The following is a 26,235-nucleotide window of genomic DNA, read 5'->3' as shown; positions in this document are numbered from 1 at the left end:
TCCTTTCGTTTTTTTGTTTCTTCCCAAATTGACTTCTTTCCAACACAGCATTTCGAGTTCCCCTGGAACTTCATTGGTCCATCAGTGTCCCCTGGTCTGGAAGATCACTGGCTACTTGCCAAGGCCCCCACGACTCTGCTGCCGTCACAACCACCATCACCACCGTTACGAGAAAAACTTGAGACTGATGGCCCCCAAAGCTTGGAAGGAGCTGTGAGACCAAAGAATTGACTCGAACAAGTCCAGCTTGGTGAGTGGGTGAGTTTATTAGGACTTACACACAGGTCACTCCTGGGCGGTGGCAGGACAGCTCTAGAGATCTGCGCTTCCTCCCAATGCTAAGCTGCTTTCACGCTAATTTTCTAACTGTTTACTTATCGGGTGAGAGCGATGGGACTGTTTTCATTGATTGGTTCTCAGATACTCTCTGGGAAGTTTGAGCTCTCAGGGACACCTGCTCCTCAGCTGGGGACCGTGGCCATGGCCCACCACCTGCCCTTCAGGGTTCAAGCAGAGGACATACACTCTTTAGTAACCTAGAGAGGACCGTCACACAACAACCACCCCAACAACCATCATCAAGAAGCCACTGGCTGACTGAGACACAGCCCCGGAAGGACAAGGGAGAGAGGATGCTGGAAAGACAGAGTGACCATCACCAGGGAAAGACTTCATTCTTGGAAGGACGTCAAACCTGGGGGTGGGTCTGTAGCGGGGCCGCTGTTTCTTCTCCTGTATCCAACAGTTCTAACTCTTTGACTTTCTGCATTTTCGGTTCTTTTCCTGGCCTTCTCATTGCTGGTTCCTGCATACCTCCCCTCTGTTCCTCCCCCAATATATTCTTCAGTCTAAAGTAAACTGCTTCTTCCCATTCCCCGCACTCTCCAGTCCCCTTTCCTTCCTTATTCCTGGCTCCAGTGTTCCTGCCTTCTCCTTGGTGCACTTACCATCTGCATTAACCACTCCCCTGCTGTGCTCAGCTACAGAAATGCCAAACTCACTAACACTCACTTCCATAAACTATACCTTGCCCTCCTTATGCCCCTAATAAAATGTCTGCATTTTGTCCTGGCCTGTGCCAGGCACACTTTCCCTGGTGGCTGATCTGCTCTGGGGTCACTGGTCTTGGCCCTACTGCAACATCTCATGGATCTGGATGAGAACGTTGAGCTTCCCCTCCAGGTCCTGAGCTTGTTTCTTCAGCTCCTCAGCTAACTCTGACTTTGCCCCCTGAAGCAAGTGCTTTGTCTCATACACAGTGTTGACCACATCCAGCAGAAGCAAGATGGCTCCAGTGGCTGCACCCACGGTCATGGCTCCTCTGCTCATTGCCAGGGCGGCGCCTTCAGCAACCCTCTCAACCTGTTCACCACCTTCAACTGAGATTCGCCCAATGACCTGGGGGGGTGGGCCATATGCTCCTAACTGAGGGTTGACTCTGCCTTGTCTGATGGCACGGATGTCCCTCCCAATGCGTTGTGTGAAGGTGGAATAACTGTCAACTAAGGTAAGAAAGTTGGGTGTGTTCCCACCCACAAACTCCTTCACCACCTTCACTGCATCGGTGCTGCTTTGGTCCAAGCTGCGAGCTTGGTTTCGTGCCTGCAATTGCTTTACTAGTTCCACGACACTGCTGGTAATCCCAGTCACAGCAGATGCTGCTCCTAGACCCGCTCCAGTGCCCATGAGCAAAAGACTGAGTCCTTCAGAGAAGGGTGCCAGACCCAGGCCAAGGAGGCTCAGGGCACCAGAGGTAGTGCTAATAGAGTTGGCCACCACATTGGTAATGGTGGTGCCTCTGTGGACCCGCTGAACCTGGTTTGCGAGGGAACGGAGCATCTTTATGTGATCCTCAAGCTCCTTTTTCAAGCGAGGAAACTCTTTCAAAAACCACTCCCTGTGCTGCTGGTCTTTATCATGGCGGTTTTTGTCCTTCATGACCATGTGACTTACAAGCTTGTTCAGAGCTTTACGGAGCACATCTGCCTCATCCCTGCACAAAGAAAGGTTAAAGGATTAAGAAATGCAGTTTCCCTGTCTGTGAAATGAGCTCCATGCGATCTTTATCCTGTGTAAAGTGCGGAGCTTTCACTATCAATCAAATAGAAACAAATTTTACAAATGGAAAGAATTTTCTTCCAAACTCAAACATGCTTTGTTCATCATAGATACCCCTCAGTACTTATTCCATATGGAAATAAATATTTTAAAGTCATCTCAGATGCTCTTTCGTGGTAGGTGTTTGATAAAGGTGCCTCCTCACTCAAGGGCAGGTCAACACCGTGACTGCCAAAATGTTTGGAGACAGGAAAACTCTGCAGATGAACAAAGAGTCGTGAGAGTGGGACAAAGACACCTTATTCCCAGGATGGCAGCAAAGTGAAGCATGAACTTTTCCCAAAGAGAGGCCTTCCCTTTGTCCTCAGCTCCTGGGAAGTGATCTCCAGGCTCCTGGAGTGTCCTGCCTGGTAGGAACATCTTTCTTTGTCTGGTGATTTGGCCATGGGACAGTGTAGCAATGTGATGGATGATGGGATTTGGCGCTATTTGGTGTCTTTCCTGACTTCCAGAGGACCTGGGGACTAAAGGTGTGAGACCTCAGGGAGGGGCTGGAGACTCCAGGTCAGTCATGAGGGCAGCTTGTGATCCAACCCCAGCAAATATTCTGGACACTAAGACATGGGTTGAGAAAGACTTTCTCCTTGACCAGCTCCAGCGGGGCGCTTCTGAGCTTCTTCTCCACTAGGCGCCGACCTTGGCCTTCCACACCCACCCACTGCTTTCTGGACTTGCACCGCCCCAGCTCAGCAAGAATCGCTCCAAATCAGTTTAGGGAGGGTCCTCCCTGCTTGCTGTCTGAGCACTCTTTGCTATCTGATCATGCTCCTCACCCCTAAAATTGATGGGTGAGGGTCTGACCTGCCTTTAGCAAGAATCCTGTTAGGCCAGTTTAGCAGGAACCCCCTACTCTGGTGTCTCCTGTCAGAACTGTTCCATCTCCTGCCCCTCACCCTGGTGTTGGCTGTGACTCCCTCTCTGTCTTTACTGTATTTGGAGCTGGGCTCAGTCTCCTTTCCCTGTAACAACCATCCTGAATAAAGGCTTCCTTCCTGATTTAATGTGATTCATGGGAATGTTTCCTTAACTGGGTGAGCTTCCCTGGTTGGCAACACCCCATGTGTCTTGTCCCACATTGACACAGGATATCACAGCGTCCTGAGGACAATGAAGCTTCACACCTGAAACCCTCCCAGAATCTCCCCTGTGTGTCTCTTCCTTAGGCTGATTTTAATCTGTGTTCTTTCCCTGTGATAAGCCACAATTGTGAAATAGCAGTTTTCAGTGAGTTATATGAATCCTTCTAGTGAATTATAAAATCTAAAGATGACTTTAGGAATCCCCATTAATTTGCAGGTGGCGTCAAAGCTAAGGTGCCCTCAGACACTGCCGTCTGGCTACCTCTGAGTACTTTGAATTCAAACGAAACCAAACCTCAGAGAGACAGGAGCTCACTTTGCCTGGCGTCTGCTCCCTTCCAAGGCCTCATGCCCTTTCGCTTTCTGGCTGAAGGCTACTGGGTCCGGGCACTGCCCCAGTTGACCGGAGTGGGAGATCTGGGTATTCATTCTGGCTCCACATGGACTCTCCAGCCACCTTACCGCCTCCTGACCTGCCCTCTGCACCCCCAACCTTCCAAGTCTCACTCGCAGATGTCACCAGCCTAACTGATGCCTTAGCAGTGACAGCTTCACCTGTGCACATGCCAAGGCCATGTGCAATTTTATGGAACCTCTAGAAGACTCAGGACACTTTCAGAACCATCTATATAAATTGCTAATGCTGAAAAGACCTGAATTTGGACAAGATGTTAGAAGAAGTGTTTTCCCTCTTGGTTGGGGACTTGTCAGTCTACTCAGTACCCTTGAAATTACATAAATTGGCAGCAACTCATTCTACTATGGAGATGGTCACTAAGGCATACTGCTTGCCATTGTCAGGGGCTTCTTTGTGTAGAAGAGAAGAAGGTCCCAAAGGGTAGCCCAGAACTTGCCAGTTCCAAGGCAGGGTGTGAGAGACACAGGCAACCATGACCCTCTATGTCCATGAGTGTTGGGATCATCCAGACAGAGAAGAAATATTCCTCTCCCAGACAGAGAAGAAATATTCCTCTCCCACTCACATGTCCTCTGCAAGTTCATGATCTCCTTAAGTTTCAAGCCCTTGGTGCCTCTCTTGCCACACCCTAGTCCCAGCCCTGGTGCTCCAGCCTTCCTACTTGTCCTACAAAAACAAGGTTGACTCTTGCTGCATCCTGACCCCAGGCTCTGACACTGGTCCTGGTCTCTCTTGGCCTTTGGGCAGGATCTTGGTCTTGGTTCCCCACCTTTGACCTGGAGTTCACTCTAAGGCCTTCCCCACACTCCTATGACATTGACTTGCTATTTCTATTGGACAGATGACAGTTCCCAGTCTCCATGACATAAGCTTAGAGCCCCGGGACAAGGCACAGACAGAGCTGGGAGGAAACCCAGTGCTGTCCAAGTCCACTCCAGCCTCTCAGCATCCTGGACCAGCAGAAGGGTCCTGCTGTGTTTACGGAATTCCTCAGATGAGAAGAAATGGTCCTAGCCAGCATCCCCAGGAACACGCATTGGTTAGGTCAGGATTTTTCTGATTTGTCCCAAAGGAAGTCCTGCTGGGCTCCCATCTTCAAGAAGAAGACCCTTAACCCTGGTCTATTTTCACTAAGGTTGTTAGATGTTAACGTTAACTGTGCGCCTACTATGTGTCAGTCATTATGCTAAGCACTTTACATGCATGCTCTCATTTTTCTCACAATCAAACTCCATGGATGAAGAAAGGCTGAAAGTGAGAAAGTAACTTGCAAAGTTCCCATCACCAGCAGATGGCAGAAGTAACCCTGTCCTTGTGGGCTTCCTGTCCCCTCAGCCTGAGGCTATACTCACTACCAGCGAAGGACATGGAGGAAATACTCTTCCTGGACTGCTGAGAAGGTCATCCTCAAGCCCAGCAGAGGGGCCTGCCTGGAGGAGGTGTGCATATCAGGGAAAACTAGCCCAAGGGAGATCTGGGTGGCATCACCGGGGTTCCCCACGGAGGTAAGCCAGTGGAGGTTACCTGGACAGTCCAGCAGCAACCAGGAATTCGTTCCAGGCTCTACCGTCAGTCAGCAGTTGTAGCAGATTCTCTCTGCTCACTCGGTCTTGGAAATACTTAAGTGAATCCTCAATAAAGGTGCTACTCTCTAGTTGGAAAGAAGAAAGGATAAGGTTGGAGAAAAGTGTAGGGGAGCGTAACAACCATTGCGTGTAAGTTGGTAACATGTTAATTTTTCCTGCACAGCTGTGAAGTGGGACATCTTTGATGGAGTCATCAGTGCTATAGAGGGATTGTGGGCCCCCAAAATTCATATACTGAAGCCCTAAACTCGAGTGCCTATATTTGGAGATTGGGCCTTTAAGGAAACATTTAAGACTGAATGAGATCACAAAGGTAGGGCTCTAATCCTATTAGAGGGCTAGTGTCCTATTGTAAGAAGAGAAAGATACACAAGAAGACCAGGTGAGCACACAGCACAAAGGCAGCCTCCTCAAGCTAGCAAGAGAGCCCTCCCCAGACTCCAACCCCTTAATTTAGTAAACCATCAAAGACAGAAACCCCAAACCCCACTGTGTCCGACTGGCTCTTCTGAGTCCGCCTGCACTCCCACCCCTAAGCCTGTGCTTCCACTTTGCAATAAAAACTGATTTGCTTTTTCTTTGACTCAAATTGTTTCTCTCAAAGGAGTCAAAAACTAGGACAAGGCTAAGGTCTGGTCTCACGTGGATTCGGAGACTTTCGTAAACCCACCGGCACCAATGTGACCAGGAATTTTCCAAAAAGGTAAACCAAAACAGGCAATTTTGTAACTGCAACCAAATAATATCCTTCTTGCAGTTTCATATTCACCTGATCATCATTGTCTTCCACATTTTTTCACCAGAGCACGAAGCCTCCTCCAGTTTGGTTTTCTCAATTCATGAATTCTTACTCAAATAAATGTTACTGTGCCTCAGATTTTTCTTTGACAAGGGGTATCTGAGATCATGGGAATGAGGCCCTGCCCAGGGCAGTCATCCCTGGTCAGCAGGTGCTTGTGATGGGCAGGGCAGGGCAGCTGCCCTAACACAGCTTGGCGGACTGGGTGGCTTCCACCTGGAATCAACAGGGACAGGTAGAGGTGATGGAAACTAACCCTTAGAGAGGCCCTACTGTGTGGCAGGCTCTGGCCAGGCCAGGTACCCTTGTAATATTTGATCCCCATGAAAACGTAGGGAAACATTATTCTCGTGCAGGAGAGGGGAGGTAAGGAGCGCCAGGTCACACAGAAGAGATGTGGCAAAGGCCAGACCGAGGTCCAGTCAAGTTGGAAGCTGGGTCAAGCACGATACATTCTCACAGGGCCACTCGGAGCAGAGGGGCTGGTGCAGAGCAAGAGCTGGAGGGAGGGGACTGGCCTCTGCTGGAAACAACCCAGGGTCAGCCAGGAGCAGAGTGGGAGGTGAGAGATCAGGGCAACAGGTCAACCTCCTCTCCCACCCCTCCCCTCCTCCTGGACCCTGCTCTTCCCCCATTCCCCTCCCCTGCTGGTTCCACTTCCTCATGGCTGTCCTGCCCCACTTGAGTCATTTGGTAGGTGCCAGGGTAGGGAGGAAGTTGGCACCTGGGCCGTGCCCTCCTGAGGAGAAGTCAGGACACAGATGCCCTCAGAGACCCCTGAGTCCGGGGACTCCACGTGACCTCTCTTGAGCTCAGGGCAGACTCATCGGCCTCCTTCTCCATCTGGGTTCCTCTGGGGCTCACTCAGCTGTGGAGGCACCACCCTCCATTCTAGGTGCACGTAGGAACCAGCCGGGGAAGAGGGAGTGAGCCTACCTGGGTTCATGGTGCCAGCGGCCGGGTTACCAAGGGGCTTTCCTTGGAGCTCTCCAGTCACTGTTCAGACTGGAAGGTTTTTCTTAACCCTAGAGGAGGAGAAAACAAATTGTGGGATCGAACATAAGCCACCTGTGTGCAGAGGGAGGCTGGAGGGGCTGGGTCTTTGCAGAGCCCTCTGTGGTAGTAGCAAATGTCCAAAGTGTTTCTCTATCTCCTGGGGCCCTGCCAGCTAAAGTTTACAAAAACTCCCCTCGTTCCAGCTCCCTCTGCCCTCACTCTCACACCAAGGCAGGGTCCTCTTGTCCTGTTGGGGTATGAGGAGAAGATAATCCGAGAAGGGGCAGCCATCTGATCCTTACAGAAACTATGGAGTCCATACACAGGAATAGAGATGGGGAAGAAGGTTCTGACAATGACCTGGGCCTGGGAACGTGTGTGATAACTGGTTGATGATAGCCAGTGTGTATTGAGCGTCTGTGATGTGCAGGGCTCCTTACACGTGTCTCATTCGATGACCACACACAGCCCGGGAGATGGGTACCACCTTCCCATTCAAACACAGAGGAATCCACAAAAGTTAGGGAACCTGCCCATGTTTTCACAATAGTGCTAGAGCCAGGACTTCTGCTTCAACCCCATGTCTTCAATGACTGTGCTCTACTCCCTTCAATATACAATATTGAGTCATGTATACACACTCATGGGAAATGACTCCTCATTGCAAATCCGTGTCTCACACTCTGTGCTCAACTCTTCGTCTTGGTGAATTCACTGCTGCTGCAGCGGACAGCCTGTGTCCCCATCGCTTCTCTAAGGTCCTCTGTCCCACAAAGACCTGGATCCTGCCAGATGCCGGCGCAGCCCTTGCTGTGGCTGCCGAGCCCTCCTGGTGCTGCCCTGTCCCCTCTGCTGTCCTCCCTGGCTGATGGGCCTTAGGGTGCTTCTAATTCTTCATATAAATTATGCTACAATGAATATCCTCCTTCATATAAAACTGCCCACATTTGAGATTATTTCCTTTAGATATTTGTAGGAGTAGAATGACTAGGTCAGAAGCTATTAACGTCTCAAAAGTTTTTCTACCTAGAGCCACTCTGTATGCAAATTGCACCAATTCACACTCAAACTAGCAGTACATGAAGATGCCCATTCTTTCAGTCTTCCTGGCTCTCAGTAGTCTTTTCTTTAAGAAAAACAAAACAAAACAAAACAGAACAAAAACACACCTTTATTCTTTGAGACAAGGTCTTGCTCCTGGTATGTAGCCCAGGGCAGAGAGAGCTGGGGCCTCGGACACGCCCGATACTTGTGAGGAGCTGCACCCAGGATCCCATCCTCCTTGGTCCTTGTTGGCCTGGCTCCCACCCCTGTCTGGAGCCTCTGCTGGGCGGTTGAGGCCAGATACTGCCCCTCAGGCTGGACTAGGACACAGTGTGTACTCCATGGGTGAGCCTGCAGGTTGGTCAATTCTGGGAAGGGATTTTGTTCCTGGAAGACACCCCAAAGGCACCTGGCCCAGCCCAAGCCCTGCCCAACTGAGAGACCTGGAAGGGGAGCCCTCCTTCCCACCTCAACTCTGAGCCAAGCTCTCCAGATGCAGAGGACAGAGACTCTCAGTAAAGCATCTCCCTCCAAGTGGGTGTAGGGCATCCTCCTTGGGCAGGGAGAGAGGAGTCGAAATGATTTCCTGAGAAATCGCCATTTTCCATTTTAGTTTTGAGAAACTGTCTTGCTCCATCACCCAGGCTGGAGAGCTTTAGGGCTATCATAGCTCACTGCAGCCTAGAGCCCCTGGGCTCAAGTGATCCTCCTGCCTCAGTCTTCCGAGTAGCTGGGACTACAGGCACACACCACCACGCAGGACTAATTTGTTAATTTTTAATTTCAGAGAGACAGCATCTCCTGTGTTGCCCAGGCTGTCTTGAACTCCTAGCCTCAGGTGATCCTCCCGCCTCTGCCTCCCACAGCACTGGATTACAGCCCTCAGCTGTGGCACTGCACCCTTCTGAGGATCTTCGATGAAAAGCCAGGGTCAAGTTCAAACCCCGTAGCGGGGCACACAGGCCCTCTGATGCTCTGGCTCCCACCTTCCTCACTGTTAGGCCGGAATCTAGATCTAACATGGCGGTATCACCCGGCATGGCAGGCCCTTTGTTAGGACTTCCCACCCTTCACTTCCTGCTAAGACTCTCAGCGCGTGAAAAAAGCCCACGCCCGCCAAAGAACCCTCGCTCTGCGCAAGCTCCTGGTCAGGTCATTCCCCAGAAATCAAAACCTAACTCAGGAAAACCAAAATCTACAAACCCCACCTACCTCACCCTATAAAAGGCCCCTGATACCTTGGCCCTCCCCCTAGAGGACCGGTGAACCTCGCCTGCGAGCCCAGTAAAGGCTACCTATGTTCTCATCTGCCTCGGGTCTCCTTGCTCGGCTCCCCATTTACATTACACTCACCACTCCCTGTCGCCACAGTCACCTTGGGTCCAGGCACCCACTGACGCCCTGCTTCAATGCCTCCTGGACCCATCTACTCCTCCCATCCCCAGCCTCAGGCCTTCGCTCAGCTGCTCCCTCGCCCTGGAATGCTTCCCCCACTGTCCCCACCATGCGCAAGTCACCCGTCCTCAGAGACCCAGCCAAAGCTACCTGGTCCCTGTGCCATCCCCCAATCCTCCTCAGGCTCCCTGAGCACTCTGCTTTCCAGAGGCAGCTCTACCTGTGTGTGGCTCTGTGGGCCTCTGTCTCCCCTTTAGACTGAGCATCCAACGGGGACCCTGTTGTGTTCCCAGCTGCATCCCCTACGACTGACTGGGATGCCCTCCACCCTCCCTGGCACAGCCTGGAGGAAATCCCAGGTGCAGGAGGCATTACTTGAACTAAAAGCAGCCAGCCTTTGGATGACATGGCCCAGCTTCGGTTTCACTTTCAGCTGAGGAATTGAATTTAATTTTTCTTTCTATCTTGATGGGCATCTCTTTTTGGTGAAGAACAAATAAGACCAGGACTCAGATTTCACAGAAATTTCCCCCCTGATTTCAGGTATTTTGGCAGCTCTATCAGGTTTTCAAGAGGGGAAAATCTTAGGCTGGCAGAGGAGGTGACTTTCCCAGAATCACACAGCTCTTGGAGGGTGGATGCGAGGCCAACATCTGCCCTTGTGACTCTGATACTGAAGCAAAAAGGAGTGATTTCAATAATCCACAAGTTTCCAGGTTTGATTCTGCTTCTACAAACACAGAGATCTAAGCTGTCACTCCTGTAGTTATACTCACAATTCCAGTGTGGTTTTTGAATCTCATGATTGCAAAGCTGGCATCATGCCACAGACACCATTCTACAATGCGACCTTCTCACTTCCCCTGTCTCAGCCATGTTTCCCATTAGGGACACAGCACAACCTGTTTCTTCTCCATCCCCCCAGAGGTCTGAACAGAAGGACAGAGGTGAGGACCAGAGACATGAAGTCCTATGAGCCACCTGCTCAGCCTCCTGACATGGGACCCTCAGCAAGTCCCCTCCCAGGGCCTCAGTTTCCCCACAGGGCCTGCCACAAGTAGGTGTTCCGACTCAGGGTGGGTGAGACAACCTCTGGGTTCCTTGTTATATCAAAAGAAATATATTGTCCCCATTGGGCCTCAGCAGCAGCATCCTCTGGCCAGCCTGGGTGTGGCCAGGCCACAAAGACACCCCGGGCTCCGGGTCACCTCCCCTCCTCCACCTTCTTTGATTCCTTCAAATTTCCCAAAGAGATGGGCACCTCCAACACCCACCTTTCTTCTGGGGTCACCTGGCCATGTCTCAGGCAGTCAGAACCAGAGCTTAGCCCAGGGAGCTTTGTGAACCCATCTGAGCTGCTTTTCCCACCTCTCTTTAAGGGCACAGCAGGAGGGAGGGAGCAATCAGACTCAAGCCTGGGTGCAAATCCAGGCTCTGCCACTGCTTTCCTGTCTGATCTGAGCCAGTTACCTAATCTTTCTGAGCTTATCTACAAAAGGTGAATGATCCTTCCCTCCTGCAGCTATTGTGAGAATAAGGAGATTGGGAGAGGTCACACCATCCCCAACTTACCAAGGAATCTTCCTCTGACACAGACTGAGCAAGGAGCTGTGTGGATCCTGCCTCCAGCTGTGCACCTGTGTAATAACCAGACACATTCTCCGGCCTCCCAGATATACCCAGGAATTTGAAAGGGAAAGTGAAAGTCACAACTTCCCAGCAGCTTGTCATCAAGCACAGCAAACAGGCTGCTCGCCAGCACCATTTGCAGTCCAAGTCCAGCCTTCTTGCTGCTGCACTTAGAGAAGCAGCCCCAGACCAGACATTCAGCTCCCTCTCTTCCAACCCACCTGCCTCGCATCCTCAGGGTTCAGGGTCTCTTGTGTCACCTGCCCATGTCTCAGGCAGTCAGAACCAGCGTTGAGCCCAGGGAGTTTTTTGAACCCATCTGAGCCGCTTCCCCCTCCCTCTCTGCAGTTTAAGGGCACAGCAGGAGGGAGAGAGAAATCAGACTCAAGCCTGGGTGCAAATCCAGGCTCTGCCCCTGCTTTCCTGTCTGATCTGAACTAGTTACCTAACCTCTCTGAGCTCAAGAAAGACCTGTCACTGACTGACTGTGGGAGCCTCCAGATTACCCCCCGTCCTTCCGTGCCCCCACACACCTCAGATGCCTGCCTTACTCCCACACATGCCATCAGCATTAGCACAGTCTCCCATATGTGCTGGGTAGATGCTTATTGCATATTTATTGCAATGCTGCTGGGGTTATTTTTTGTTAAGTTTTTGATACAGAGTCTCTCTCTGTAACCCAGGCTGGAGAGCAGTGGCCCCATCATAGCTCACCGCAGCTTCAAACCCTGGGGCTCAAGCCATCCTCCCACCTCAGCCTCTGAGTTGCTGGGATTACAGGTGTCCACCACTACACCCAGCTAATTTTTTGTATTTTTAGTAGAGATGGGGTTTCACCATGTTGGCTAGGCTGGCCTGGAACTCCTGACCTCAAGTGATCCACCTGCTTGGCCTCCCAAAGCACTGGGGTTACAGATGTGAGCCACCACACCCAGCCCATTGTGTCCTTCTTATGACTTTGTGTCTTCATAGCTTAGCTCCTACTAATAAATGAGAACATTTACAGGGCTCTTCCCACTTCTGCTTCTACTTTTACAGTTTACAAAATTAGCTGGGTGTGGTGGTGCGTGCCTGTAGTCCTAGCTACTTGGGAGGCTGAGGCAGGAGAATCACTTGAACCCAGGAAGTGGAGGTTGCAGTGAGCCGAGATCACGCCACTGCACTCCAGCCTGGTGACAGAGTCTCAAAAAAAAAAAAACCATATATATATACACACACACACACACACACGTATATATATATATATAGTTGAAGAACAAGGAGAAAACGTGAAAGGAAATGTATATCTATATATCTATATATCTATGTGTGTATATATATATGAACAAGGAGAAAACGTGAAAGGAAATGTATATCTATATCTACATATCTATATATCTGTGTGTGTATATATATGTGAACAAGGAGAAAATGTGAAAGGAAAGTCAAATCTTGGGACCCCAAACTCACTGGAAACAGTTGAGCTTGGAAATGGAGCCACTCCAAAACCTGCCTTTGTTTTTGTTTCTAAGCAGATATTTGCAAACACAAAAGACATATTCCCCAGGTGGCCTCCTTCACAAATTGCTCACAAAGAAATTCCTTCTGGGTCCCCAAAATTTTTACCCTGAGGCAGATTTTGTGTAATTTCATGGTGGCAATGTAAATTAGCAACTTACCTTGACTGGTATGTGGCAAAGAGCAAGACTTCTGCCCATCCTCAGAAAAATACACATACGCCTACTTCCTCCACTCTATGTTTATTTTTATCTTATAGAAAATGTAGATTAACTGTGCATGAGACGAATGAATAATTGACTGTTCCTCTACCCCCTCCTTTCATAGAGAACCTGTGGATTCAGGGAGGGCTAATCAAAGCCTCACAGGAATGTGACCACTCACCTCATTACCTATCCTGTCGTTTTTCCTTTCCTCCTCCTACTGCTGCCTGACTTTACACATTTAAATACTGAAGCCCTCAAAACCCTCTGTGAAAAATGAGTGGGCCCCAGATCCTCCTGTGACTTGTGTGCCTTTTTCCTGGGTGCATCCTCAACCTTGGCAGAGAAAACCTGTAAACTGACTGAGACGTGTCCCAGACTTCCTCTCCCCTTGCCTCAGTTTCCTCATCTGCAAAATCAGATCATAATCCCGGCCCATTGAGGGGATGACTATAAAGCTCAATCAAATGGAGAAGTATTTGCAAATGGAATGTATTGCAAAATGTGTTGTGCAGTCCCTGTGCAGTTTGTTGTAGTTTTGTTTAGTGTGCTGTTTTCTCAAATGCTGATTATGCTAGCAGTGAAGTTGTCATGTGGAGAGACTGAGGACCTCTGCTTAGTCAGGATGTGGTGAGCAGTGGTATTAGCTGTTGTCTTCTCCTTCCTGGAAATAGGATTATTCTGTCCTGCCTCACCTTTCTGTTCCTGCCTCACAAACTAGGGGTGTGTGTGTGTGTGTGTGTGTGTGTGTGTGTGTGTATGGGTGGGGAGAGGTGGCCACGATGTCCCCAGAGATGTTTGCTGAGGATGAAATAGGCTTCCATGGAAGGGTCAGGTTGGCTTTTGTGGTTTAGCTGCCTCTGAGGCCCTTCTGCCTGGGGCAAAGCACAAAAGTCCAACAACAATCTGGTTGCCTGACTTCTTAGCCATGGAAGTGTGGTGAGCAGTGGTCTCTAGTCCCTCCACCCAGTGTGCCTCGGGAGTGGAACATGGGGCGGTGGCCTCTGCTGGGGAGGATGCTGGGGGTTCTCTGAAAGGAGGCAATGCTTGATTTTGTCACTGAAGGATGAGCACGATTTTTCCAGGTGGTGGAAGCAGGTGCTCCTGGCAGAAGATCCCACATAAGCAAATATCTAGAAGACACAAGGCATGGCCTTCAACAAGAGCAGGCCTGGTACGGTGGCTCATGCCAAGGTGGGAGGATCGCTTGAGGCCTGGAGTTCAAGAGTAGCCCAGTCAATACAGTAAGATCCCATCTCTAATATTTATATATTTTTTTAATTAGCTAGGTTGTTGTCTCATGCCTATAGAACCAGCTATGCCTGGTCCTATTGGCTCATGCCTATAGAACCCTGAGGTGTGAGGATGGCTTAAGCCCAGAGGTCTGAAGCTGCCACGTGCTATGATTGTGGCAGTGCACTTCAGTCTTGGTGACAGACTGAGACCCTGTCTCAAAAACATAACCAAAATAACCCCAACAGCATTACAATAAATATACAATAAGCATCCACACGGCATGTGTGGGAGATTGCACTTATGCTGATGGCATGGGCGGGAGGAAGGCAGGCATCTGGGGAGTGTGGGTGCACAGGAGGACGGGGAGTAATCTGGAGGGTCTCACAGTCTGTCAGTGGCAGGTCTTTCTTCCTGAGACCACTGCAGACTCCCAACCCTGAGGATGCGAGGCAGGTGGGTTGGATGAGAGGGATCTGGATGTCTGGTCTCAGGCTACTCCTCTAAGTGCAGCAGCAAGAAGGGCAGGGCTGGACTGAAGATGGTGCTGGGGAGTGGCCTGTTTGCTGTGCTTGATCACGAGCTGCTGGGAAGTTGTGACTTTCACTTTCCCTTTTGAATTCCTGGGTATGTCTGGGAGGCTGGAGGACGTGTCTGGTTATTACACAGACTCATAACTGTAGGTGGGATCCACACAGCTCAGAACAGCTGGATCTTGCTCAGTCTGTCAGGGGAAGGTTCCTTGATAAGTTGGTGACAGTTGACCTGCCCCCATCTCCTTATTCTCACAGCTTTTGCAGAGAAGCTCAGAGAGGTTAGGTAACTGGTTCAGATCAGACACGAAAGTAGTGTCAGAGCCTGGATTTGCACCCAGACTTGAGTCTGATGTTTCCCCCCTCCTGCTATGCCCTTAAACTATACAGGGTGGGGGAAACAGCTCAGATGGGTTCACAAAGCTCCCTGGGCTCAGCTCTGTTTGGACTGCTGAGACACGGCTGGGTGACCCCAGAAGGAAGGTTTGTGTTGGGGGTGCCTGTCTCTTTGGGACATTTGAAGGAACCAAAGAAGGTGGAGGAGAGGAGGTGACCTGGAGTCTGATCTGTCCTTATGGCCTGGCCACACCCAGTAGGGCCCCAGGGTGCTGCTGCTGAGGCCCAATGGGGACAACAGATTTTTTTTCAGGTACAAGGAACTCAGAGGTCATCTCATCAACCCTGAGTCTGAGAACCACCTTGTGCCAGGCCCTGTGGGGAAACTGAGGCCCCGGGAGGGGGGTGACTTGCCGAGGGTCCAGCGTCAGGAGGCTGAGCGGGTAGATCATAGGACTCCACATCTCTGGCCCTTACCTCTGTCCCTCTGTTCAGACCTCTGGGGGGATGGAGAAGAAACAGGCTGTGCTGTGTCCCTAATGGGAAACATGGCTGAGACAGGGGAGTGAGCAGGGCGCCTTGCAGAATGGTGCCTGTGGCGTGATGCCAGCTTTGCAATCATGAGATTCAAAAGCCACACTGTGGAACTGTGATCATAACCACAGGAGTGTGAGCTTAGATCTCTGTGTTTGTAGAAGTAGAATCAAACCTGGACATTTTTGGATTACTAAAATCACCCATTTTTGCTTCAATATCAGAGTCACAAGGCCAGATGTTGGCCTCCCCTCTGCCCTCCAAGAGCTGTGTGACTCTGGGCAAGTCACCTCCGCTCTCAGCCTGAGATTTTCCCCTCTTGAAATCCTGATAGAGCTGCCAAAAGACATGAAATCAGGGGGGAAATTTCTGTGAAATCTGAGTCACAGTCTTATTTGTTCTTCACCAAAAAGAGATGCTGAAGCCTGTAACCCCAGTGCTGTGGGAGGCAGAAACGGGAGGATCACTTGAGGCCAGGAGTTCAAGACAGCCTGGGCAACACAGGAGACGCTGTGTCTATGAAATCAAAAATGAACAAATTAGCCCAGCATGGTGGCGTGCACCTGTAGTCCCAGTTACTCAGAAAGTTGAAGGAGGAGGATCACTTGAGCCCAGGAGCTCTAGGCTGCAACAAGCTATGATGGCACCAAAGCCCTGAGCCTGGGCGACAGAGCAAAACCATTTCTCAAAAATGAAATGAAAATGGTGATTTCTCAGGAGGAGCACACGTCTCAACTCCTCTTTTCCTGCCCAAGGAGGAGGCCCTGGAGCCCATGACATGGAGGGAGCCTCTTTGCTGAGAGTCTTTGTCCTCTGCATCTGCTGAGCTTGGCTCAGAGCCCTGAGGCAGGAGGGAGGGCTCCCTGTCTGGGCTGCACAATTGGGGAGGGCTTGGGCTGGACCAGGGCCATCTGGGGTTCTTCTAGGAACCAAAGCCATTTCCCGGAATAGATCAACCAGCAGACTCGCCCAGGGAGGACCTGCTGTGTCCTAGTCAAGCCTGAGGGGCAATATCCAGCCTCGGTATTCAGCAGAGGCCCCAGGTCAGGGTCTGAGCCAGTCCAACAATGACCAAGGAGGATGGGATCCTGGGTGCAGCTCCTCATAAGTGTTGGGCGAGTCTGAGGCCCCAGCTCTCTCTGCCCTCCTGCTCCTCTGCTCTCTTCTGGTCCTCCTGTGTCCTCATGGCTCATGAGATGGTGTTGAGATGGCTGTCCTGGCCCAGGGGGTCATACAGTGAGCAAAGCAGGAACAAGGGGAAGGGAACCCCCTCTCCTGTCACCCCTGTCCCTTACAGCAAGAAGTGCCCAGACGCCCCACTGCATACTGCCCTGGTGAACTGCTGCCCAGGACTAGGTCCCCCTTTTACCCTTGCTGCATGGGGTCCCAGAAGACAGACGTCTGTGTGTCTGAACCCTGGGATAAAGGCAGGAAGGGGAAAGAGGGAGGCGAGTGGCTTTTGAGGAGGGGCCTTTTGTATGAGAGCTGGAGGATGGAACCCCATCAGGGGGCCCGGAAACCACTGAGCTGTTAAAATAAAGGCTGCAAACAAAGACCAGCTGCTGGAAGTGGGTGTGCCAGGAAGTGAGCAGAGACACACGGTGAGAAAAGAGAAATGGTAATGCCTGGAGCCGCCCCTGACTGCGATGGGCCTGAAGCCGTGTTATTATTATTTATAGTATCATTATTAGTCATTTTCATCTTATTTGTACCCTCCATCTCTCCTCTCCACCTTTTCCTAACATTGTATCACCAGTTTTATGTCTTCCATTAACAACTTTGTAGCTGTAAACAATTTACTTACAACTTTCTCATGCCCTCAGTTGTACCCAGTATTTCTTAACTTCCCTCTTTAAAAAATGACAATATTGGCCGGGCGCGGTGGCTCAAGCCTGTAATCCCAGCACTTTGGGAGGCCGAGACGGGCAGATCACGAGGTCAGGAGATCGAGACCATCCTGGCTGACATGGTGAAACCCCGTCTCTACTAAAAAGTACAAAAAACTAGCCGGGCGAGGTGGCGGGCAACTGTAGTCCCAGCTACTCGGGAGGCTGAGGCAGGAGAATGGCATAAACCCAGGAGGCGGAGCTTGCAGTGAGCTGAGATCCGGCCACTGCACTCCAGCCTGGGCCACAAAGCGCGACTCCGTCTCAAAAAAAAAAAAAAAAAAAATGACGATATTAATCCTCTTTTCTCCTTCGTTCAGTGTTTCACATCCCAACTGCTACCTTTGTGCTTTAAATTTTGTACTAATTGGTATTAGTAACAAGTATATTTAGTTCTCAAATTTACATGTTGTGTATATGGTTTTTTGTTTGTTTGTTTGTCCTAAAGAAGGGACTACTGAGAGCCAGTGAGACTGAAAGAATGGGCATCTTCATGTACTGCTAGTTCGAGTGTGAATTGGTACAACTTGCATGCAGTGTGGCTCTAGGTATAAAACATTTTGAGATGTTGATAGCCTCTGACCTAGTCATTCTATTCCTACAAATATCTTTAGGAAATAAAATCAAAGGTGGACAAAGTTTTACGCGAAGGAGGACGTTCTTTGTAGCATAATTTATATGAAGAATTAGAAACACCCTAAGGTCCATCAGCTAGCAGGGGACAGCAGAGGGGACAGGGCAGCACCAGGAGGGCTCGGCAGCCACAGCAGGGGCTGCGCCGGCATCTGGCAGGATCCAGGTCTTTGTGGGACAGAGGACCTTAGAGAAGCGACGGGGACACAGGCTGTCCACTGCAGCAGAAGTGAATTCACCCAGACGAAGAGTTGAGCACAGTGTGAGACACAGATTTGCAATGAGGAGTCATTTCCCATGAGCGTGTATACATGACTCAATATTGTATATTGAAGGGAGCAGAGCACAGTCATTGAAGACGTGGGGTTGAAGCAGAAGTCCTGGCTCTAGCACTGTTGTGAAAACACGGACAGGTTCCCTAACTTTTGTGGATTCCTCTGTGTTTGAAAGGGAAGGTGGTACCCATCTCCCGGGCTGTGTGTGATCATCGAATGAGACACGTGTAAGGAGCCCTGCACATCACAGACAGGCAATACACACTGGCTATCATCAACCAGTTATCACACATGTTCCCAGGCCCAGGTCATTGTCAGAACCTTCTTCCCCATCTCTATTCCTGTGTACGGACTCTGTAGTTTTCTGTAATGATCAGATGGCTGCCCCTTCTCTGATTATCTTCTCCTCATACCCCAACAGGACAAGTGCACTTTTCCTTGCTGTGGGAGTAAAGGCAGAGGAAGCTGCAGCGAGGTCTCCGAATGCAGGTGAGACCGGACCTTAGCCTTACCCAGGTTTTTGACATCGAAGAGAGAAAAAGGTTAAGTCAAAGCAAAAGCAAAAGCAAATCAGCTTTTATTGCAAAGCAGACGCGCAGGCTCGGGGGTGGGAGTGCAGGCGGACTCAGAAGAGCCAGTCGGGCCCAGTGTGGTTTGGGGTTTCTGCCTTTGCTGGTTTATTAAATTAAGGGGTGGAGTAAGCATAAGGATTTCTGGGAAGAGGTGGGAATTTCCTGGAACTTGAATGGGGTGGGTAACACGCAGTTTTGTACCAAACACGGGCATACATGGAACTGCTGTGGCGCGGGTGGGGGTGGGGTTTAGTGAGACAAGGAGGGTATGATTGAGTGTGAGGCGAAACGTGAGTCCGACCCAGCACTGAGTTAGATCTTACTGGTCTTAGACGGATTGGCCACTTCCTGTTTGTCAGGGTCCTGTGGGCCCGTCGCCTCCCCCTGTCCCTGCAGCTGGTTTCAGCAGCTCCTTCTGTGCCCGTCATGTGAACCTGCTGCCTGGAGTTCTTGTTTCTTCTGTGACCTCCCAGTATTCCCATCTCAGCATGGCCCGCTGTCAGCTGGCTGCTCGTGACTGGCCGAGGTTAAGTTTTGTTTGTGTCTAACAGAAGCATCCATCTGATATGATCCCAGTTCAGTTTCCCACAGCTTGCAGTTTAAGGGGGGTGACAACCGTTCTCAAGGCCTCGTAGGTATTGTTTGCCCAGGACTGTTTCAGGGCTGGATTTTGTTTTAATTTTGCTTTTATATCCACCAGCCCCACCCCATCAAGAAATACACACATTTAGTGCTGGAGGTTCCCTCCATCCAACCCTGGGTTTCCTTCCTCCTTTTGGTGAAGAAGGAAAAAGAAAAAACAAGACAGGCCCTCGCCCAGCCGAGTCAGCACTGCGTTCATTTCCCTAAGCCCCATTTCCTCAGGACGGCTTTCTCCCCTTACAGAGTTGCAGTGGCAACCAAGTCAGCTCTGCTCAGGAACCGCTCTGGACAGCAAACTGGCCTGTGCTGAGTCCTGTCCAAGACCAGGGGAGGGCGGGGAAGATTAGAAGCAGAGAGCTCTCAGCCCACCCCGGAATCCTTAGGAAGGGCTGGGCTGGGGGACCGAGGGAAAACTCTCCCCGCAAAACAAAGATAATCTGTGATTTAATAACAGGCCCAGCTGGGTTCAGAGGTGACAGTGGGAAGCCGTGTACCCTGAGACCAGCCTGCAGAGGACAGAGGCAACATGGAGGTGTCTCAAGGATCAGCGCTGAGGGTCCCGCCTCCGTGCCCCGTCAAAGAACACCCTCCACTGCCCATCTGAGAGTGCCCAAGACTAGCATGCCCCTTTGCATGGTAGTTGTACTCAATGCTGTGGAGTTTGAGAAATTATTTTTAACCTTTAAATACACCCACAGGTAAGCTATAAGGGAGAATGCAGAAACCACGGGCATTTTTAAAACGTAAGGAGTTTTAATGTTAAGGAGTTGAAGGAGCAATGTCAAAGAAACGTTGGCCTTGGAATCAAATCCTGAGCTTCCTGCTTGATGGTTTTGGGCAGCTCTCACTGTCTGGATTTTACTTTCTTCTTCTGTGAATTAAGAATGAGGTGGCCAGGCATGGTGGCTCACGCCTATAATCCCAGCACTTTGGGAGGCTGAGGCGGGTGGATCACGAGGTCAGGAGATTGAGACTATCCTGGCTAACACAGTGAAACCCCATCTCTACTAAAAATACAAAAAAAAAAAAAAATTAGCTGGGCGAGGTGGCGGGCGCCTGTAGTCCCAGCTACTCGGGAGGCTGAGGCAGGAGAATGGCAGGAACCCAGGAGGTGGAGCTTGCAGTGAGCCAAGATCGTGCCACTGCACTCCAGCCTGGGTGAAAGAGCGAGACTCCGTCTCAAAAAAAAAAAAAAAAAAAAAAAAGAAGGAAGTCTCTTGTGTGTCCACAGCAAGGAACAATTTTACATCGTGTCTCAGTGCACACACAAATACATACTGGTCCCGAGTTCCTTATCTGACATTCCATAATTTCCAGATCCCTGCAAACCACATATTTTGGGGGTAGCTGACTTCGGGAGTAATCCTGCTCCGTACTGACTTGAGTTCTTTATAGGCTTACTATTATTTTTTACATTTAATGTGAATATTTGCTTGTTTCACTGTTGAAACATGCATGGGTTTGATTACAGGGAGCAGTCCAGCCTCTGCTGGCAATGGTAAGGAATATACCATATGCACCCCGTGTCCTTTCTAAAATAGTGAAAATTCGGAATGCCTAAACACATCTGGATTCCAGGAATTTACCTTAAGGGATATGTATTTGAAATAACTCACAAAAGCAATACTCACCCCTGCTATGCTTGGTACGCTTTGATATTTTCAAATTGATTTTCTTTTTAACATGCTGCTCTTGAACCAATGATTTCATAACCCAATGATGTGTTGAAACTCACATTTTGAAGACAGGGGTATAAAGTGTTTGACACCCAACAGGCACGTGGCAGATAGAAGTGATCACTGGAATGTTTCCACTTCCTTGGCCTGGAAGGCTCACTTTGTGTTGGTGCTGAGCTGAAAGGGATTCATTCCTCCCCAAAGCACTGTGGCACTCCCCTGATGTTTCAGTGTTCTCAGGCTACCATGGTAAAATATCACAGGCTGGGTGACTTCAACATCTGGCTTTTCTTTTCTCACAGATCCAGAGGCAAGAAGTCCAAGGTGAAGGTGCCAGCAGGGTTGGAGTCTGGGGAGGACTCTCTTGCTGGCTTGTGGAGGCTGCCTTTGTGCTGTGTGCTCACGTGGCCTTCTTGTGTCTCTTTCTCTTCTTATAATAGGACACTAGCCCTCTAATAGAATTAGAGCCCTACCTTTGTGATCTCATTCAGTCTTAATTGCCTCCTTAAAGACCAGATCTCCTAATGTAGTTACCTGAGTTGAGGGCTTCAGCATATGAATTTTGGGGATACACAATTCTCTTGATAGCACTGATGATTCCATCAAACATATCCCACACCACAGCTGTCCAGGAAAATTAACATGTAACCACCTTTTATGCAATGGCTGTTATGCACTCCCACACTTTCCTCCAACCTTATCCTTTCTTCTTTCCAACTAGAGAGCAGCATCTTTATTGAGGATGCCATTAAATATTTCCAGGACAAAGTGAGCACACAGAGTCTGATACTCCTGCTGACTAATGATGAAGCCTGGAATGAATTCGTGGCTACTGCTGAACTAACCAGGTAACCTCCATGGGTTTACCTCCATTGGGCGCCCCAGTGATGCCACCCAGATGTCCCCTGGGCTAGCTTTCCCTGACAGACACACCTCCTCCAGGCAGCACCCTCTGCTGGGCGTGAGGATGACCTCGGCACTCCAGGAGGAACATTTCCTCCCTGTCCTTCGCTGGCAGTGAGTAGCCTCAGGCTGAGGGGACAAGAAGCCCACAGGGACAGGGTCATTTCTGTCATCTGCTGGTCATGGGAACTTTGTGAGTTACTTTCTCACTTTCAGCCTTTCTTCATCCATGAAGTTTTATTGTGAGAAAAATGAGATCATGCATGTAAAGTGCTTAGCATAATGACTAACACATAGTAGGTGCACAGTTAACATTAATATCTAACAACCTTGAAATAGAACAGGGTTAAGGATCTTTCTTCCTGAAGATGGGAGCTCAGCAGGACTTCCTTTAGGACAAGTCAGAAAAATCTTGACCTAACCAATGCGTGTTCCTGGGGATGCTGGCTGGGGCCCTTTTTCTCATCTGAAGAATTCCATAAACACGGCAAGACCCTTCTGCTGGTCCAGGATGCTGAGAGGCTGGAGTGGAGTTGCACAGCGCTGGGTCTCTTTCCGGTTCTGTCTGTGCCCAGTCCCTGGGCTCTAGGCTTATGTCATGCAGACTGGGAACTGTCATCAGCCCATAGGAATAGCAATTCAATGTGATAGGAGTATAGTGAAGGCCTTAGAGTGAACTCCAGGTCAAAGGTGGGGAACCAAGACCAAGATCCTGCCCAAAGGCCCAGGGAGACCAGAGCCAGGAGTCAGGATGGAGAAAGAGTCAGCCTTGGTTGTAGAACAAGTGGGAAGTTTGGTACACCAGGGCTGGGACTAGGCAAGAGAGGCACCAAGGGCTTGAAACTTAAGGAGGTCATGAACTTGCAGAGGACATGTGAGTGGGAGAGGGATATTTCTTCCCTGTCTAGATGATCCCAACACTCATGGACATAGAAGGTCATGGTTGCCTGTGTGTCTCACACCCTGCCTGGGAACTGGCAAGTTCCGGGCTACCGTTTGAGACCTTCTTCTCTTCTACACAGAGAAACCCCTGACAATGGCAAGCAGTATGCCTTAGTGACCATTTCCATAGTAGAATAAGTTGCTGCCAATTTGTGTAATTTCAAGCGCACTGAGTAGACTGATAAATCGCTAACCAAGAAGGGAAACACTTCCTCTACCCTCTTGTCCAAATTCAGGTCTTTTCAGCATTAGAAATTTATATAGATGGTTCTGAAAGTGTCCTGAGTCTTCTAGAGGTGCCATAAAATTGCACACGGCCTTGGCGTGCGCACAGGTGAAGCTGTCACTGCTAAGGCATCAGTCAGGCTGGTGACATCTGCGAGTGAGACCTGGAAGGTTGGGGGTGCAGGGGGTAGGTCAGCAGGCGGTAAGGTGGCTGGAGAGTCCATGTGGAGCCAGAATGAATACCCAGATCTCCCACTCCAGTCAACTGGGGCAGTGCCCGGACCCAGTAGCCTTCAGCCAGAAAGCGAAAGGGCATGAGGCCTTGGAAGGGAGCAGACGCCAGGCAAAGTGAGCTCCTGTCTCTCTGAGGTTTGGTTTCGTTTGAATTCAAAGTACTCAGAGGTAGCCAGACGGCAATGTCTGAGGGCACCTTACCTTTGACGCCACCTGCAAATTAATGGGGATTCCTAAAATCGTCCTTAGATTTTATAATTCACTAGAAGGATTCATATAACTCACTAAAAAGTGCTATTGCACGATTGTGGCTTACCACACAGAAAGAACACAGATTAAAATCAGCCTAAGGAAGAGACACACAGGGCAGAGTCTGGGAGGGCTTCAGGTGTGAAGCTTCATTGTCCTCAGGATGCTGTGATCTCCTGTGTCAATGTGGGACAAGACACATGGGGTGTTGCCAACCAGGGAAGCTCACCCAGTTAAGGAAACATTCCTGTGAATCACATTAATCAGGAAGGAAGCCTTTATTCAGGATGGCTGTTACAGGGAAGGGAGACTGAGCCCAGCTCCAAATACAGTAAAGACAGAGAGGGAGTCACAGCCAACACCAGGGTGAGGGGCAGGAGATGGAACAGTTCTGACAGGAGACAACAGAGTGGGATGTTCCTGCCAAACTGGCCTAACAGGATTCAGGCTAAAGGCAGATCAGACACTCACCCATCAATGGTGGGAGTGAGGAGCATGATCAGATAGCAAAGGGTGCTCAGACAGCAAGCAGGGAGGATGCTCCCTAAACTGACAGGGTGATTCTTGCTGAACTGGGCGGTGTAGGACCAGAAAGCAGTGGGTGGGTGTGAAAGGCCAAGGTCGGCGCCTAGTGAAGAGGCTCAGAAGAGCCCAGCTGGAGTTTGATCAAACAGAAAGTCTTTCTCAACCCATGCCTTAGTGTTCAGAGTATTTGCTGGGGCTGGATCACAAGCTGCCCTCATAGCTGACCTGGAGTCTCCAGTCCTTCCCTGAGGTCTAACCCCTTTAGTACACATGTCCTCTGCAGGTCAGAAAAGACACCAAATAGCGCCAAACTCCATCATCCGTCACATTGCTATACTGTCCCATGGCCAAATCATCAGGGAAATAAAGATGTTCCTACCAGGCAGGACACTCCAAGAGCCTGGAGATCACTTCCCAGGAGCTGAGGACAAAGGGAAGGCCTCTCTTTGGGAAAAGTTCATGCTTCACTTTGCTGCCATCCTGGGAATAAGGTGTCTTTGTCCCACTCTCACTGTTCTTTGTTCATCTGCAGCGTTTTCCCCTCTCCAAACACTTTGGCAATCACAGTGCTGACCTGCCCTTGAGTGAGGAGGCATCTTTATCAAACACCTACCATGAAAGAGCATCTGAGATGCCTTTAAGATATTTATTTCCATATGGAATAAGTACTGAGGGGTATCTATGATGAATAAAACATATTTGAGCTTAAAGTCTCTTCATTTGTAAAATTTGTTTCTATTTGATGATAGTGAAAGCTCTGCAATTTACACAGGATATAGATTGCATGGAGCTCATTTCACAGACAGGGAAACTGCATTTCTTAATCCTTTAACCTTTCCTTGTGCAGGGATGAGACAGATGATTTCCGTAAAGCTCTGAACAAGCTTGCAGAACACGTGACCAGGAAGGACAAAAACTGGCAAGATAACAGAAAGTGGTTTTTGAAAGAGTTTCCTCACTTGAAAAGGGACCTTCAGGATCACATAATAAAGCTCTATATCCTTGCAGACGGGGTTGAGCAGGTCCACAGAGGCACCACCATCACCAACGTGGTGTCCAGCACTGCCGGCATTATCTCTGACATCCTGATCCTCCTCAGCCTGGGTCTGGCACCCCTCACAGATGGAGTCAGCCTTGTGCTCTCAGAAACTGGGATGGGGGCAGGAATAGTGGCCGCTGTGACCGGATTACCAGCAGTATCGTGGAACAAGCAAAGAAGTTGTCAGTACAACGCCAAGCCGGAAACTTAGACCAAAGAGACCCTGATGTAGCGAAAGTGATGAAGGAATTAATGAGTGAGAACACACCCAACTTTCTTTCCTTAGCTGACAATTCTTACCAAGTCATACAAGGCATTGGGAAGGACATCCGTGCCATCAGAGAAGCCAGAGCCAACTCTCAATTGGTACCATCTGCCAGACCCCTTGAGATCATTGGAATCTCAGCTGAAAGCGAGGAAGAGGTGGAGAGAGTTACTGAAATCCCCGCCCTGGAAATGAGCAGAGGAAACAAGGCTCTGGGTGTGGCCACTGGAGGCATCTTGCTTGTGCTGGATGTGGTCAGCCTTGTATACGAGTCAAAGCACTTGCAAGAGGGGGCAAAGTCAGAGTTAGCTGAGGAGCTGAAGAAGCCAGCTCAGGAGCTGGAGGGGAAGCTCAACATTCTCACCAAGATCCAGGAGATTCTGCAGGCGGACCAAGAACTGTGACCCCAGAGCAGGGCAGCCACCAGGGGAAGTGTGCCTGGCACAGGCCAGGACAAAATGCAAACTTTTTTTCTTTTTTTTTTGAGATGGAGTCTCGCTCTATCGCCAGGCTGGAGTGCAGTGGCGCGCTCTCGGCTCACTGCAAGCTCCGCCTCCGAGGTTCAAGCCATTCTCCTGCCTCAGCCTCCCGAGTAACTGGGACTACAGGCGAGCGCCACCATACCCAGCTACTTTTTGTATTTTTAGTAGAGATGGGGTTTCACCATGTTGGCCAGGATGGTCTCGATCTCTTGACCTCATGGTCCGCCTGCCTTGGACTCTCAAAGTGCTGGGATTACAGGTGTTAGCCACCACGCCAGCCAAAATGC

The 26,235-nt window shown here is 50.0% G+C and overlaps 1 protein-coding gene and 1 pseudogene across 2 annotated transcripts; one reads left to right on the top strand and one right to left on the bottom strand.

The window, feature by feature from the left end:
* Positions 1-247: 247 nt before the first annotated feature.
* On the bottom strand, positions 248-6,946 carry APOL2 (apolipoprotein L2). The gene is made up of 3 exons (XM_025399528.1): positions 6,937-6,946; positions 5,140-5,266; positions 248-1,993 (listed from the first exon to the last, which is right to left on the bottom strand). The coding sequence occupies exons 1-3, from the start codon at positions 6,944-6,946 to the stop codon at positions 1,132-1,134; spliced, it is 999 nt and encodes a 332-aa protein (XP_025255313.1). The 3' UTR covers positions 248-1,131.
* An 8,540-nt stretch (positions 6,947-15,486) lies between these two features.
* On the top strand, positions 15,487-25,939 carry LOC112632364 (annotated as a pseudogene). Its single transcript, XR_003121389.1, has 5 exons — positions 15,487-15,515; positions 16,156-16,231; positions 18,616-18,683; positions 21,806-21,932; positions 25,010-25,939. The product of XR_003121389.1 is annotated as an apolipoprotein L2-like (transcript).
* The last annotated feature ends 296 nt before the right edge of the window (positions 25,940-26,235 follow it).

The sequence above is a fragment of the Theropithecus gelada genome, chromosome 10 (assembly GCF_003255815.1).
Source record: "Theropithecus gelada isolate Dixy chromosome 10, Tgel_1.0, whole genome shotgun sequence".
NCBI lineage: Eukaryota > Metazoa > Chordata > Mammalia > Primates > Cercopithecidae > Theropithecus > Theropithecus gelada.
Note: the sequence above shows the minus strand (reverse complement) of the source record. Positions and strands in the feature narration are given on the sequence as shown.